The sequence below is a fragment of the Amblyomma maculatum genome, chromosome 7 (genome assembly GCF_055883805.1).
Source record: "Amblyomma maculatum isolate TAMU_Amacu chromosome 7, ASM5588380v1, whole genome shotgun sequence".
In the NCBI taxonomy this organism is placed as follows: Eukaryota; Metazoa; Arthropoda; class Arachnida; order Ixodida; family Ixodidae; genus Amblyomma; species Amblyomma maculatum.
The window spans coordinates 29,441,674-29,453,420 of NC_139350.1; the positions used below are offsets into that span (position 1 = coordinate 29,441,674).

An 11,747-nucleotide genomic window follows, 5' to 3' on the forward strand; every position below is an offset into this window, starting at 1 on the left:
TCCCTTCCTTGCCATCCTTCCACTTTTTCCCGTACTCGGTTGGTTTCCTCTGCCCACTGTCGCTCAGTGTCACGATAACAGCAAAGCGGCACGCCAAGGTATTTTGTAGGTAATTCCGCCCACTTCATGAAAGCGAAATACTCGGGTTTATTATCCCATTGTCCGTGCCAAAAGCCTGAGCTTTTTTCCCAATTAATTTGGCAGCCTGTCTGTTTGCAATATTTCCCCGTAATGGTAACAACTTCTCGAACGCTGTCTTTATCTGAACAGAAGACGGCAATATCATCCGCATAAGCTAGGACCTTAACATGAGCGTCGTAAAGCTTAAAACCGATCACCTTATTGCTGTGAAGCAAAGCTAAACACATTGGCTCGAGGTACATTCCAAATAGCAGGGGCGACAGCGGGCAGCCCTGTCTTACCGAAGAGCGCACTGGCACGCTTTCAGTAAGAGTACCATTTACAATCACACGTGTCGTGCAACATGCGTATGACATCTTAACGCCTTCTAGTATGACTCGACCGACGTTGGTGTGCTCAAGAATACTAAGTAAAACCACGTGCGATACGCGGTCAAAAGCTTTTGCTAAATCGAGTTGCAGCATAGCAACACGGCCTTCACAAACATCGCAACATTCCAGAACATTACGGGCGACATGAATATTTGTAGCTATTGTGCGGCCTTTGATGCCACATGTTTGGTGTGGACCTACCAAAAGCTTTATTACGGTTTGTAGTCGGTTTGCTAAGACTTTAGTGTAGATTTTGTAGGCTGTGTTGGTAAGGCTAATTGGACGGTACGACCCCACCAACAACCGCTGCTCGGGATCATCAGTTTTGGGTATCAAAGTAATATGGGAAGCCCCAAAGGACAGTGGCACTCTTTGCTTTTCATACGCTTCCGAGATCACACGGTGTAACAGAAGGGCCACTGGTGTTCTAAACACCTTGTAAAAATTTGCTGTTAACCCATCCGGTCCAGGGGCTTTACCAGATTGTAAGCCATCGATTGCACTTTCAATTTCGCTAATAGTAATTGGTTCTTCAAGTCGCGCTTTTGTCTCATCATCAAGCGATGGCATAAGCGGTAAAAACTCTTTTTCAAACCCGTCTTGGACATCTCTTTCACGGCCTAACAACTCGCTGAAATATTCAACAAAAGCTTGCTCTATGATTTTACTGTCTGAAATTACCTCGCCTTGGTATCGTATCTGTTTAATTTCTTTCCGGCACGCGTACCTTTTCTCGTCCGATAAGGCGCGTTTTGTTGGCGTTTCGCCTGCCCACAGCTTTTGAGCTGCGCCCTTATCACCGCCGCTTTGTACTCGTTCGTGTCAATCTGTTGCAAGCGGCTCTTTACTTCTCTCATTTCCTTCGAACAGCTTCCTGGCTTGTCGCTTTCAATGGCCAAAAGAAATTCAAGACGTTCATGTAATTGCTTTTCTTCATTGTTGCGCTTGAACTTATTGATGCAGCTTCTCTCAATAGCTTTTATTTTTACGTGCTGCTTGAATTCATCCCATTCGGCAACAGCGTTTGCCGAATTAGCCTGAATAATATATTTTATTTGTTCATCTACGTAGTTAATAAATTCTTCGTCTTCTAAAAGCTTGTCATTCTGCTTCCATAGATCCCAGCTAAATTTCGGTTTTTCCTTCCTTGTTCCGACAGTTGCAATTACTAGGCAATGATCACTAAACTGTACAGGTACGACCTCATATTTGGTACACAGCGGCAAAAGCTCTAGAGAAACATATATTCTGTCAAGTCTTGCATGACTTTCATTCTGAAAATGCGTAAATAGTGGACGCATACCATCTGTTAGAGCTGCCCCCACATCTTCCAAATTGCATTCTTGTACAATCTGATTAAGCGCTAACGCACTCTTGTCCCTAAGAGGCAGCTTTTTTAAACGATCAGCAACGCTACAGACACAGTTAAAGTCTCCTAACAGGATTACTTTCTTGTCGCATGAAAGATACTGATAAAGATTATCAAAAAACACTGCGCGGTCAGCCTCAACGTTTGGCGCATAAACACAAACTGCTCGCCAGTTGCACACATGGAAGAAAAAATCTACGACAAGAAAACGCCCATTTTCACAAATGACGACAGATTCAGGGACAACTGTTATGTCGTTGCGAATAAAAAGAACGCAACCCCCTGATGTACCAAGAGCATGGCAAACACATACGTTGTAGCGGGTCTGAAAGGGCGCCACCATACGATCTGTTTGCTCAACACTTTCGATCTTTGTTTCTTGGACAGCTATTAGGTCAAGTTCTTTTTCCAAGAGAAGTCTTTTAAGCTGGTACTGTTTTTTTCTTGCTCCCAGTCCTCTTACGTTTAATGTGGCAATACGTAGCACTATCTTATTGCTAGGATCCATGATTTAGTTTGATTATTTGAACGTATGGTGACGGCCTTTGCTGGTAAAAAACAAACAAACAAAAAAGGCTTACTGAACTTAGTTGCATATGCTCTTCATAATGCAGACACATAGTTGCACCAGACAGTAGCCAGAAACTGTCTTCACAAAGTCCCCTCAGCATCTTCCAACGCAGCCAGCAACAATGCACAGATTCACGATAGTTACGGTGGCGGTTTTCCCGCTGACCGTGTATCAGGCGGGATGTTGGGGCGCGGCTTAAAACTCGGCCGTCTGGTCGAAGCCGCTTTTGGTGGCGGTTCATCTCCACTGCTGCTTCCTGGCGTCCCCGATGCGTCGCTTGTTGCATCCCGTGGACGCTTTCCCGCTAGACTACCGGTTGCATCTTCTGCGACGTCCATGGTTTCACCTTGCTGATGCATCTCGTGTGATGAATCTTCAGCAAGTGGCCTGTCCTTTCCTTCTGTGGAAGTTGTTTTGTTGGCAGAAGCTACCGTCTGCTGAGTCTCGGTTGAATTGTCCACTTCAGGGGTCGTCTTCTGCTCAGATCCTGAAGCAGCTGACTGTGTTTCTTCCACATCAGTTACATTTTTTGCTGCCTCTTCAGATTCAACCTCGTCCATGAGCAGATCGGACGTATCCATTCTGCTCACGGGGCCTGCAGCGCTGGCATATGTGCGGGTGCATTGGGTCTCTTCATGTCCATACCTTCGGCACGCACCGCAACGTGGTACTTTACACTGCCGTCGGATGTGACCAGTAGAATGGCACCGGAGGCAGAGTGGCGGTCGTCCCGATACAACCACAAGTGCCAACTCGCCTGCAACAATGACTTGGTGTGGAAGGTCGTCAAGCTTTATCCCTGGCTTGAGCTTGAGGGACACCAACCTCGTAGTTGAGCCTTTATCGGCGACACCTTGAACGCGCCATCGCTCTCTCGTGACATCACTGACTGTTCCGTATGGCGCAAAAGCTAGCCTCACGTCTTCGTCAGTCACGCCATGAAGAAGCCAGTGCAATTTCATACGCACGCATTGGTTCACCGGGTCAATAACAAGGCACCGATGCTCTTTAACCTTCAGCTCGCCTGCATTCAAAATCTTCTTCACACCTTCCGCATCCTTGAAAGTTACCGCCCATACATGGCTCATTCGATACGCCCCCAGAGCGATAACGTCTGGGAGCAGCGACATTCCGACTAGCGCATCGCGAAAGTCTTCCACCCTGTATGGGCGGGCCCTTATGTCAGCGTGCAGAAAAATAGAATTCAAAACAACTCGCCCGGTTGGCAGACTTGGCAGGATAACCTGGTATTCCTTGTCAGATGCAAAACCCTCGTTTCCGCGGCCTGACATGGCCGCTGAAGCCGCTCCTGAGGAGCCCTGCATCCTGCGTCCGTTCACTGGCGTGGCCGGAAGCAGAATCCACAGGCTGTGTCCGAAGACCTGCCAGCGCTGGTTACAACAACTTTTAGTAGTTGTTACAACTTTTAGAGCTCGAGTTGGGTCCAGAAGTAAAAAAAAAAAAAAAAAGGCTCCCGTTGGGCAGGAAGGCTCCGCGCTCTCTACAACACAGGCTGTGTCCGAAGACCTGCCAGCGCTGGTTACAACAACTTTTAGTAGTTGTTACAACTTTTAGAGCTCGAGTTGGGTCCAGAAGTAAAAAAAAAAAAAAGAGGCTCCCGTTGGGCAGGAAGGCTCCGCGCTCTCTACAACACAGGCTGTGTCCGAAGACCTGCCAGCGCTGGTTACAACAACTTTTAGTAGTTGTTACAACTTTTAGAGCTCGAGTTGGGTCCAGAAGTAAAAAAAAAAAAAAAAAGGCTCCCGTTGGGCAGGAAGGCTCCGCGCTCTCTACAACACAGGCTGTGTCCGAAGACCTGCCAGCGCTGGTTACAACAACTTTTAGTAGTTGTTACAACTTTTAGAGCTCGAGTTAGGTCCAGAAGTAAAAAAAAAAAAAGGCTCCCGTTGGGCAGGAAGGCTCCGCGCTCTCTACAACACAGGCTGTGTCCGAAGACCTGCCAGCGCTGGTTACAACAACTTTTAGTAGTTGTTACAACTTTTAGAGCTCGAGTTGGGTCCAGAAGTAAAAAAAAAAAAAGACCCGTTTTTTGTTTGTGTGTTTTTTTCGCGTGTTGCGCGCTCGATACAAACAAGCGATCGCTCGTGCATGCTTGAAAGAAACCTAGCGTCAAGTACTGTACAAAAAAAAAAAAAGAAAAGTGGGAAATGCGCAGCCGAAACGAACCCCGGTCATCAGAGTTCATTGCATGCTTGCTTTAATTACATTTTAAGATATGCCTTGTCGTAAGTCAGTCGGAAAACGAGATACCCTAGAAATGCGCTGTCGTTTTCTTCCCGAGAAATCGTCAACTGTGCCTATCACAGGCGAGCTGAGATCTGGACATGACACAGACACTACGCAGTTTCTAGAGGTAATAAAAGCCGGAAATGAGACACGAAGTACCATCTTTGCCAAAAGTAACCGGGCTGTATGTTCGCTTCTCTCTTCTATTATAATGTCAATAAGGATTCCCAGAACATCACAACATCTTAATAAGTGGGTACAGGGGCTCGTATTTACTTTGCAGAGATTTACAGCTTCAGATGTGGTGTGAAGTCTTGACTGGATGACCGAGAAGCAAACCCTACAGCCGGGTTACTTTTGGCAAAGACGGTACATTTGCAAATGCGCGCCAGTCATTCGGGGCTATAATCGTCCGTTCTCAAACAAGAAGAATGGCTGTTAAGAAAGACAATCCCGCTGTTGGAGGAAGGCATTCCTCACGCCCATGTTGACTCAATCGCATCGGGGAAGACAAGAGATGCAGGCGTGGTGGCAGCTTCCGATGACGGCACCTGCAAATGCAGATACTTCTGCGATGCCGAATGGGACGACCATGCCCCGGAAATGCTTCCAGTGAGTCAGCGGATAGGCCACCCGAGGGGATGGCTGGGAAGACGCCGGCCGCCTGGACGAAGCCGAGGGACGGGTATAGACAGACATATCTCCTTTCTGAGCATAAGAGACAGACCCCTTGTTTTCCAAAGCGGTTTTAGCAGCGATGTACACAAACCTTCGGCCAGGAACCCAGTAAAAAAAAACAGCAAATAGTTTAACCAAAATGAAAATTTTCCAACTAAAACAATCGATCGAAATTCAGTTGTGTTTCCACCACCCATAAGCTCAACCTTTCAACCTCAATTGGCGATTACAATTGGAAATAAATGGCCGACCATCAAAACCAAATGACACACCTACTAGGACCAAAGGTTCTGAACTGCGTAGCCGGAAGGAAAAAAGAAGACCACGCAAGCATGGTCTTGCATGGTTGTACACGGTTTGAATTAGAGGGGCGCTCAAGCTTCTCATTCACAAACGGCGCGAAATCTTTGCACTGTCCACAATGCCACGCCGCTTTAAATACCGCTGGCGTGCTCCGCCATCTGGCGAAGCGCAATGTGAACGAGAGCAGACGCGTGCGTGTTTAATGATTGATTTACAGGAAATGAAAGGCTAATCGCGGCTCACGCGCAGTCGTTTGTGGACAGTTTCGCCTCCCCCGAAACGCAGCCGCTGGTGCAGTATCTCACGTAGTTGGGCAACTTGGCTCCGGTCAAGGTCATTGGGGCTCAGCGTGATGAAATCAGTTGTAAACGTGTACTGCGACTAGGGAGCTTAAGCTCTAAAAACAGCAGGATTTCCAATTGGAGCTTTATTCATAAGAGAGCGTGAACCAACAATTCTGGGAAGGAATTGATATGAAGGAGATTAGAAGCTTTTACAGAAATCAAGCGAAACATACATATAGAAACAAGTAAACATGGCGAAATCAGTTAAGATTAAGCCCCTGGTTACCTTCTTTACGAGAGCCTAACTAGTATATCAGCTTTGTATATGCAGATCACAGTCAAGGATATCATCCAGACTTGGAATTCCAATCGGGAATGCTCCCTTAACACCCTTAATCAAAATGGAACCCGTCGGAAGTTTTAAATGGTTTCCTGGGTTATAATTAAAAGCTGAAGCTAGCACCAAACGATCCAATTAAGGAGTCGAATCGGCCACACAGCTTATTATGGTAGAACCACAGAGTTAATAACGGTAGAACCCATTTGAATGCCTAGCTGGAACTAGACAACTGCAACGCCCAATTGGACTTTTTTTTTTTACTGCGTCATTACTAACAAATACAGCCCGTGACTGCAAGGTGCGAAGATTCCTCCTTGTGCGTGCATTCATATGGCTGCATGGTAACATGTGGCGGGGGTGGAGCCAATGACCGATTGGTGGTTGTGGTAGTGGTTTTCTTAATAATCAAAAAAGAAGGAAAAGAGTGATGTCGGTCGCGGCAACTGCGATCTAAAATCTGAAACATCCGAGATGCGACCGGCGGGAAAGCAAAGGGGAGAGGCGAGGGGAAGTACAGAGGGGAGTTATAGCAAGAAAGGACAGGGTTGTCAAGAGGTTGGAATCCCTAGCCTGGTACTCACATAAGTGCTGCGTAATATTGATAAATCGCAAACTGGAGCGATTGGAAACGCTTAAAATTTTTTACTTTGTTTTCTTGTTAACTATGTGCTCGCATGCACTTTCTCAACCATTGCAAATATGTAACATCTTAACGCTGTTGTGCGTCGTCCACCTACCTCATCGCCCAACGATGAAGTCTTCGGCTCCTTTCCCGAACATATCACGGCAAGGAAGGTGATGCTCTAAGTAATTCATGTACCATTTTGATGATTAACACGCCTTCTTCTGCCACAGCGATAAAATGCCGCGGTACAAAAGCTGAGGCCCAGAGGCCAAGGCACCACACTTACGGGTATGATTAGGCGATCTTTCATCGTCTGTGTTTGTTATTAAAGTGCATCTTCTGGTTTTATTTCAAATGTCTTTACATCAACGAGAGCTCGGTAAACCAATTTGGAGCGCCTGCTATGCACCAAATCACCATTAATCGTGCAAAAAATCTGAAAGCAAATAAACAATATTTTGAACGCTTACAACTTGCTGAATGTTTACAACATTGAGAGAATAATCTGATTCGCATTGTATGACTATGAGACAGTATTTAGACTCAAGTTTCGCATTAAGAGCACTCGTGAAATAGCGATTCGCATTGGCTATTCATTCCACGAATTCTTCTGTGGTGAAATCTTTTTTGATGCTGTTGTTTCGAGATGGTTTTGGGGGGAAAGCAAGGCAAGGTATGCCTCTCTCCACATTGGAGCCCTACACTATATAAAAGGGCATATAATCGGAGCGGCATATATCATCATTTCGAAGTCCATTGGCCAACTATAGCCTCCAACTCCACCAACCGGAATGATGCGCAATGAACGGTTGCTTCAGCTTTGATATAAATTTCGTGGATATTTTTTCCGGCATGTCTCAATTCAGGGTTACGGCGACGGCAATGGGGTTGCCTTTCGACCGAATGGACTTCAGCATACAGCGTACAACGTCATCGCTGCCGCGAACCGGCAGTGCGCAAGCCAGACATCTGCGCATATCGCGCTACGCGGCAACTTCGCGAGAGTACAGAGTAAGCAAGATTGCAAATATAAAATATGTAAAAATATGGTTGAAATATATTTTAAAATAATATCGTTATAAAATTATGAAGCAGGCCGCAGAAAAAGCTCATTAGTCCCTGGTCACGGTTATCCTTTGAGATCCACCTAAAACCGACAGAGATACAGCTTACTCCTCGAACAAAAATGCTTGCACCGAAATACAAACTGGGGCAGCAGAAGACCAGACCACGTACTGTTGCCATAGGTCGGCGGTCTCACTCGGACTCATACAGGCTCACATTCAGATCGTTATCTGAGTCGTGAGTCCGGACTCACGTTCAATTGTGACGTTCACTAATATTCAGATATGAGTCTATGTGAGTCTGGATTCACATTTAGTTCATGAGTCATGGTTAGTCCGACCTAGCAAGTTCCTATGAAATCAATGAATGCTTGGTCAGGTGTTGAACGATAATGATGGTGAGCGATCGGGAAATCGGCGCTAATCACTCATTGTATCTCAGTCGACACAAGTTCCCTGTCTACTTGTAATATTGAATAAGCTTTTGAACGAGCAGGTCATACAGAGCAGTTTCGGGATTTTCCTCGTAAAAACTATTTTGGCTATGACAGTTCATGCTGGTTAATCACAGGATTTTGTTTTTTGTCGTCCGTGTACTCTTTTGCGGTGGCTCTATATACTCTTCCTTTTGCCGTTTATTTCACAACATTTTCGTGAATGATTACATCGGTTAGCTGATAATTGGTCCAGAGCAATTCGAAAGAGCAGGCAAGCTATGCACAGCTAGTAATGATGTCAGGCTAATGATGTTAGAGCCCATTGTGTCATCGTATTTTTTAATTTTTTTTTCAGTGGTGCAGCACTACCTACTCACAGTCTCGCAAAAACCCGGTGTTGAAGCAGAGTCGACTTTTTACCTTTCCGAGAGACTTCAGGTGTCCACAGAAACAAGTGTGACAGGAACTGCGCCTTTCCTTTCCTGTAATTCAATTATGGAACGCCTGAGAACTTCGATGCGTTCACGGGAACGCTGGTTGTGTTCGACAAGGGGCACGTGATGTACCTGTGCAGTAGGAACGCTAAAGCTTTCCCATTTCTATCCACTGCAAATTCTGCAGTGCATTTGGAACTTTTATTGCTGCAGCACAGAGTCTGGTCTGGAAGCATGACCGCCTGATAAAAATTAGTCTCTTAGATGTCATTTAAGAGAAGAATGACGAAAGCCTACCCTTCTTTTCCTCTAATTTGCCTCTGATCGTCTGCCTCTTATCGGCGTTCGTTGCAGTGCTACACATAAGTGGAAAGGCGCATTATCAGTCACACTTCCTCCGCCGAGTGTGTTTAGACGGTACACCATCGCTTCTGTCGTGTGGCGTTCCTTGGCGCGCGCATTCAAGTGAGGAATTGCAGATTGCAGGAACGCTAGACAAGGAGAATACATCTAGCGGAATCTAGTGCTCAGATCCAATGCCTGCTTATAGGAGGCGTTGACAGATCTCGTGCACAACTTTCGCGCGCGGGATTTCGTTTCATGAGCCTAGAAAGGCCTTTGCCCTAATAACGTTTAATAATCCAGAAACAACAAACACAAACCTGTCAAAACGCCCTGCTGTTGCACGATATTCCATTATTAACCGAGTTAAACCATCTGTATTTTTTGTTGAAAATTATACATTGCCTTATACGAAAGGAAAGGTGCAGGTACAGTAAAGTTTGCTTGAAAGTTAAGTTATGACGTGAAGCGCGGGTCTACCTATCGCAGTGAAGCTGTCACTTCAAAACTTAAATGCTGCATGTGCAACGGGCCGCATGAACGTAACTAGCCCTGAGCTAATTAGGCATATTAAGCTGAAAGCTGTCCCCGTGTCCCACAATTCCTTTTCTTCATCCAGTGTATTCGTGATGAACGCCTGTGAAAACACTTTTCTGCCTTTCACTTACAGCCTTTTCTTAAAGTGCTCTTCAGCCTTTCAAAACATCTTTCTGAACTGGTTGCCTGAAACATCAACATCTCAACGTAATCATTGAGCGTGCCTGAGTGACCACCATGAATGGCAAAATTACTTTTTTCACATTAGTAATTACTTTTCTAAAAATTCCAAAATTGTAATTAAGTTACGCTACTTACTACTGCCCCCAAAAGTAATGAGATTACATTACAATTACTTCTACATTCCTTTGTAGTTTTTATCCATGCAAAAACTAAGTAAAATTAGTAAAATAAAATAAGCAACAACTTGTTTTTCAGACACGAAGCACGCACATTCTTTCGTCTTCCCGCCAAATTCCGTCTCAGAGAGCTATTCCTTCTTTCCTACTGCACTTCCCTTTAAAAAAAATAAGACAACCGCAAAAAAAGCAACAAAAGTAGACGCATGGTCGAATAGTAGCGAAATGAGCGGCGAACCCGGCGTCTTACTGGCCTGGAGCTGTCTGTGCCATTTAAAGGGCTCGTGGAAGCTTGGTTATTTCGAATTTGTTTCTTCCACAGTCCCAAGAATCGACGTCAGCATCTTGCGTTGAGTAATGCTCACGCCACAGTCGCTCCCTCCATGGACCCTTCCGCCTGTCTCCCCCCACCCAAACCCTCTCTCGCCCCGCGTGGTGACCAGGCGCCACTGTGCTCTAGCCGACGCAACAGGGACTGCCACTGTGCCGCGCTTCCAACATATTTTCAACTCGGGGCTTCTTGCCACATCTGTTCCTTCGGCATTCCCTTGACGCCTTGTATCCTGCTGCTTGGAGAATGGTTGCCATGGGATAGCCGTACTAAGAGTCCCTGCTAGATAGGACGTCTTTAAAGGCATTGCTCAATTATGTCTCCTTTTGCCGATCCGTAACGCTGGCTTCGGCTTGCCGCACGTCGTTCCTGCTTTCGCGGCACTCTACTTTGTGGTCTATTGAAGGAGTAGCGGCGCAATTTAGTAAAACTAATGTAGAAAGGAGTTAATTCCTTTTGCTGCGAAATTACTGCCAAAAAGTAATTGATTTATTACAATACCAAATTACCAAACCAAAAAAGTAATTTACATTACAAATTACCGGGAAAAGTAATAAATTACAGTAATTTCCTCACTCTAATTCAATTACTACCATGCCTGGTGACCACTCGTTATTTCGCCTGCATATGATTGTAGCACTACAGTTTATTGCCTATGCATGCGCCAATAAGATAAAGAACTTCATGAAGTTAGCGCAGAAAACTAGGACTATGGAAGAAGAAAGGCACAACGTGAGCGCTTCCTGGGTCTTCGTTTTTTGCACTAACTTCATCGTGAATCAGATTCAACTAATCAGAATTTACTCGTTATTACAAACGAAGTGTATGAAGATACGTCAGACGTATCCATTCTATTCTCGGTGCATGGCATACGCACGCATTCCGCTTGCTACGCGTGCATGAAGCTCAGCTTTCGCGAAGCTCTACGAGGTGCTAAGATGGGCTCGCCAATCCTTACATCGCATTCCCACAATGACGCAGATCATTGTATTCACTCAGAGTTGTGTCCGGCGAGCACCACTTGTCACGCGCACAGGTTGCAGGCATTTGCGACGGCGGCAGGCGACGCGACGTACTCCAGCGATACGCATGTACATTCACGATGCTTACCAATCAGCTGTTGATGGTTGGTCTCGTTACTTGACTAGGCCAACGAGTCAACGTTAGCAGTTGTGAGATTTATACATTGTTGTGCAAGCTACTATTTTCTGATTTAACTCAAGATAACGAAACATGCTTTCATCAGCGGAGCAATCAGCGTGAGCACGCAGAAACTGCGGAGAAATACAAGCAAGATGGATAAAGTTTCCTGCT

General features: G+C 45.6%; 1 protein-coding gene across 1 annotated transcript; it reads right to left on the minus strand.

The window, feature by feature from the left end:
- Window positions 1-2,080: 2,080 nt before the first annotated feature.
- LOC146182878 (uncharacterized) lies at window positions 2,081-3,811 on the minus strand. The gene has a single exon (XM_084608964.1). It carries the CDS (start codon window positions 3,775-3,777, stop codon window positions 2,593-2,595), a length of 1,185 nt encoding a protein of 394 aa, XP_084465090.1. The 5' UTR covers window positions 3,778-3,811; the 3' UTR covers window positions 2,081-2,592.
- Between the last annotated feature and the right edge of the window lie 7,936 nt (window positions 3,812-11,747).

What these genes read in the sequence shown, in the direction of transcription:
- LOC146182878 (XM_084608964.1), bottom strand. Translation starts at nt 3,777, where the DNA reads ATGCAGGGCTCCTCAGGAGCGGCTTCAGCGGCCATGTCAGGCCGCGGA.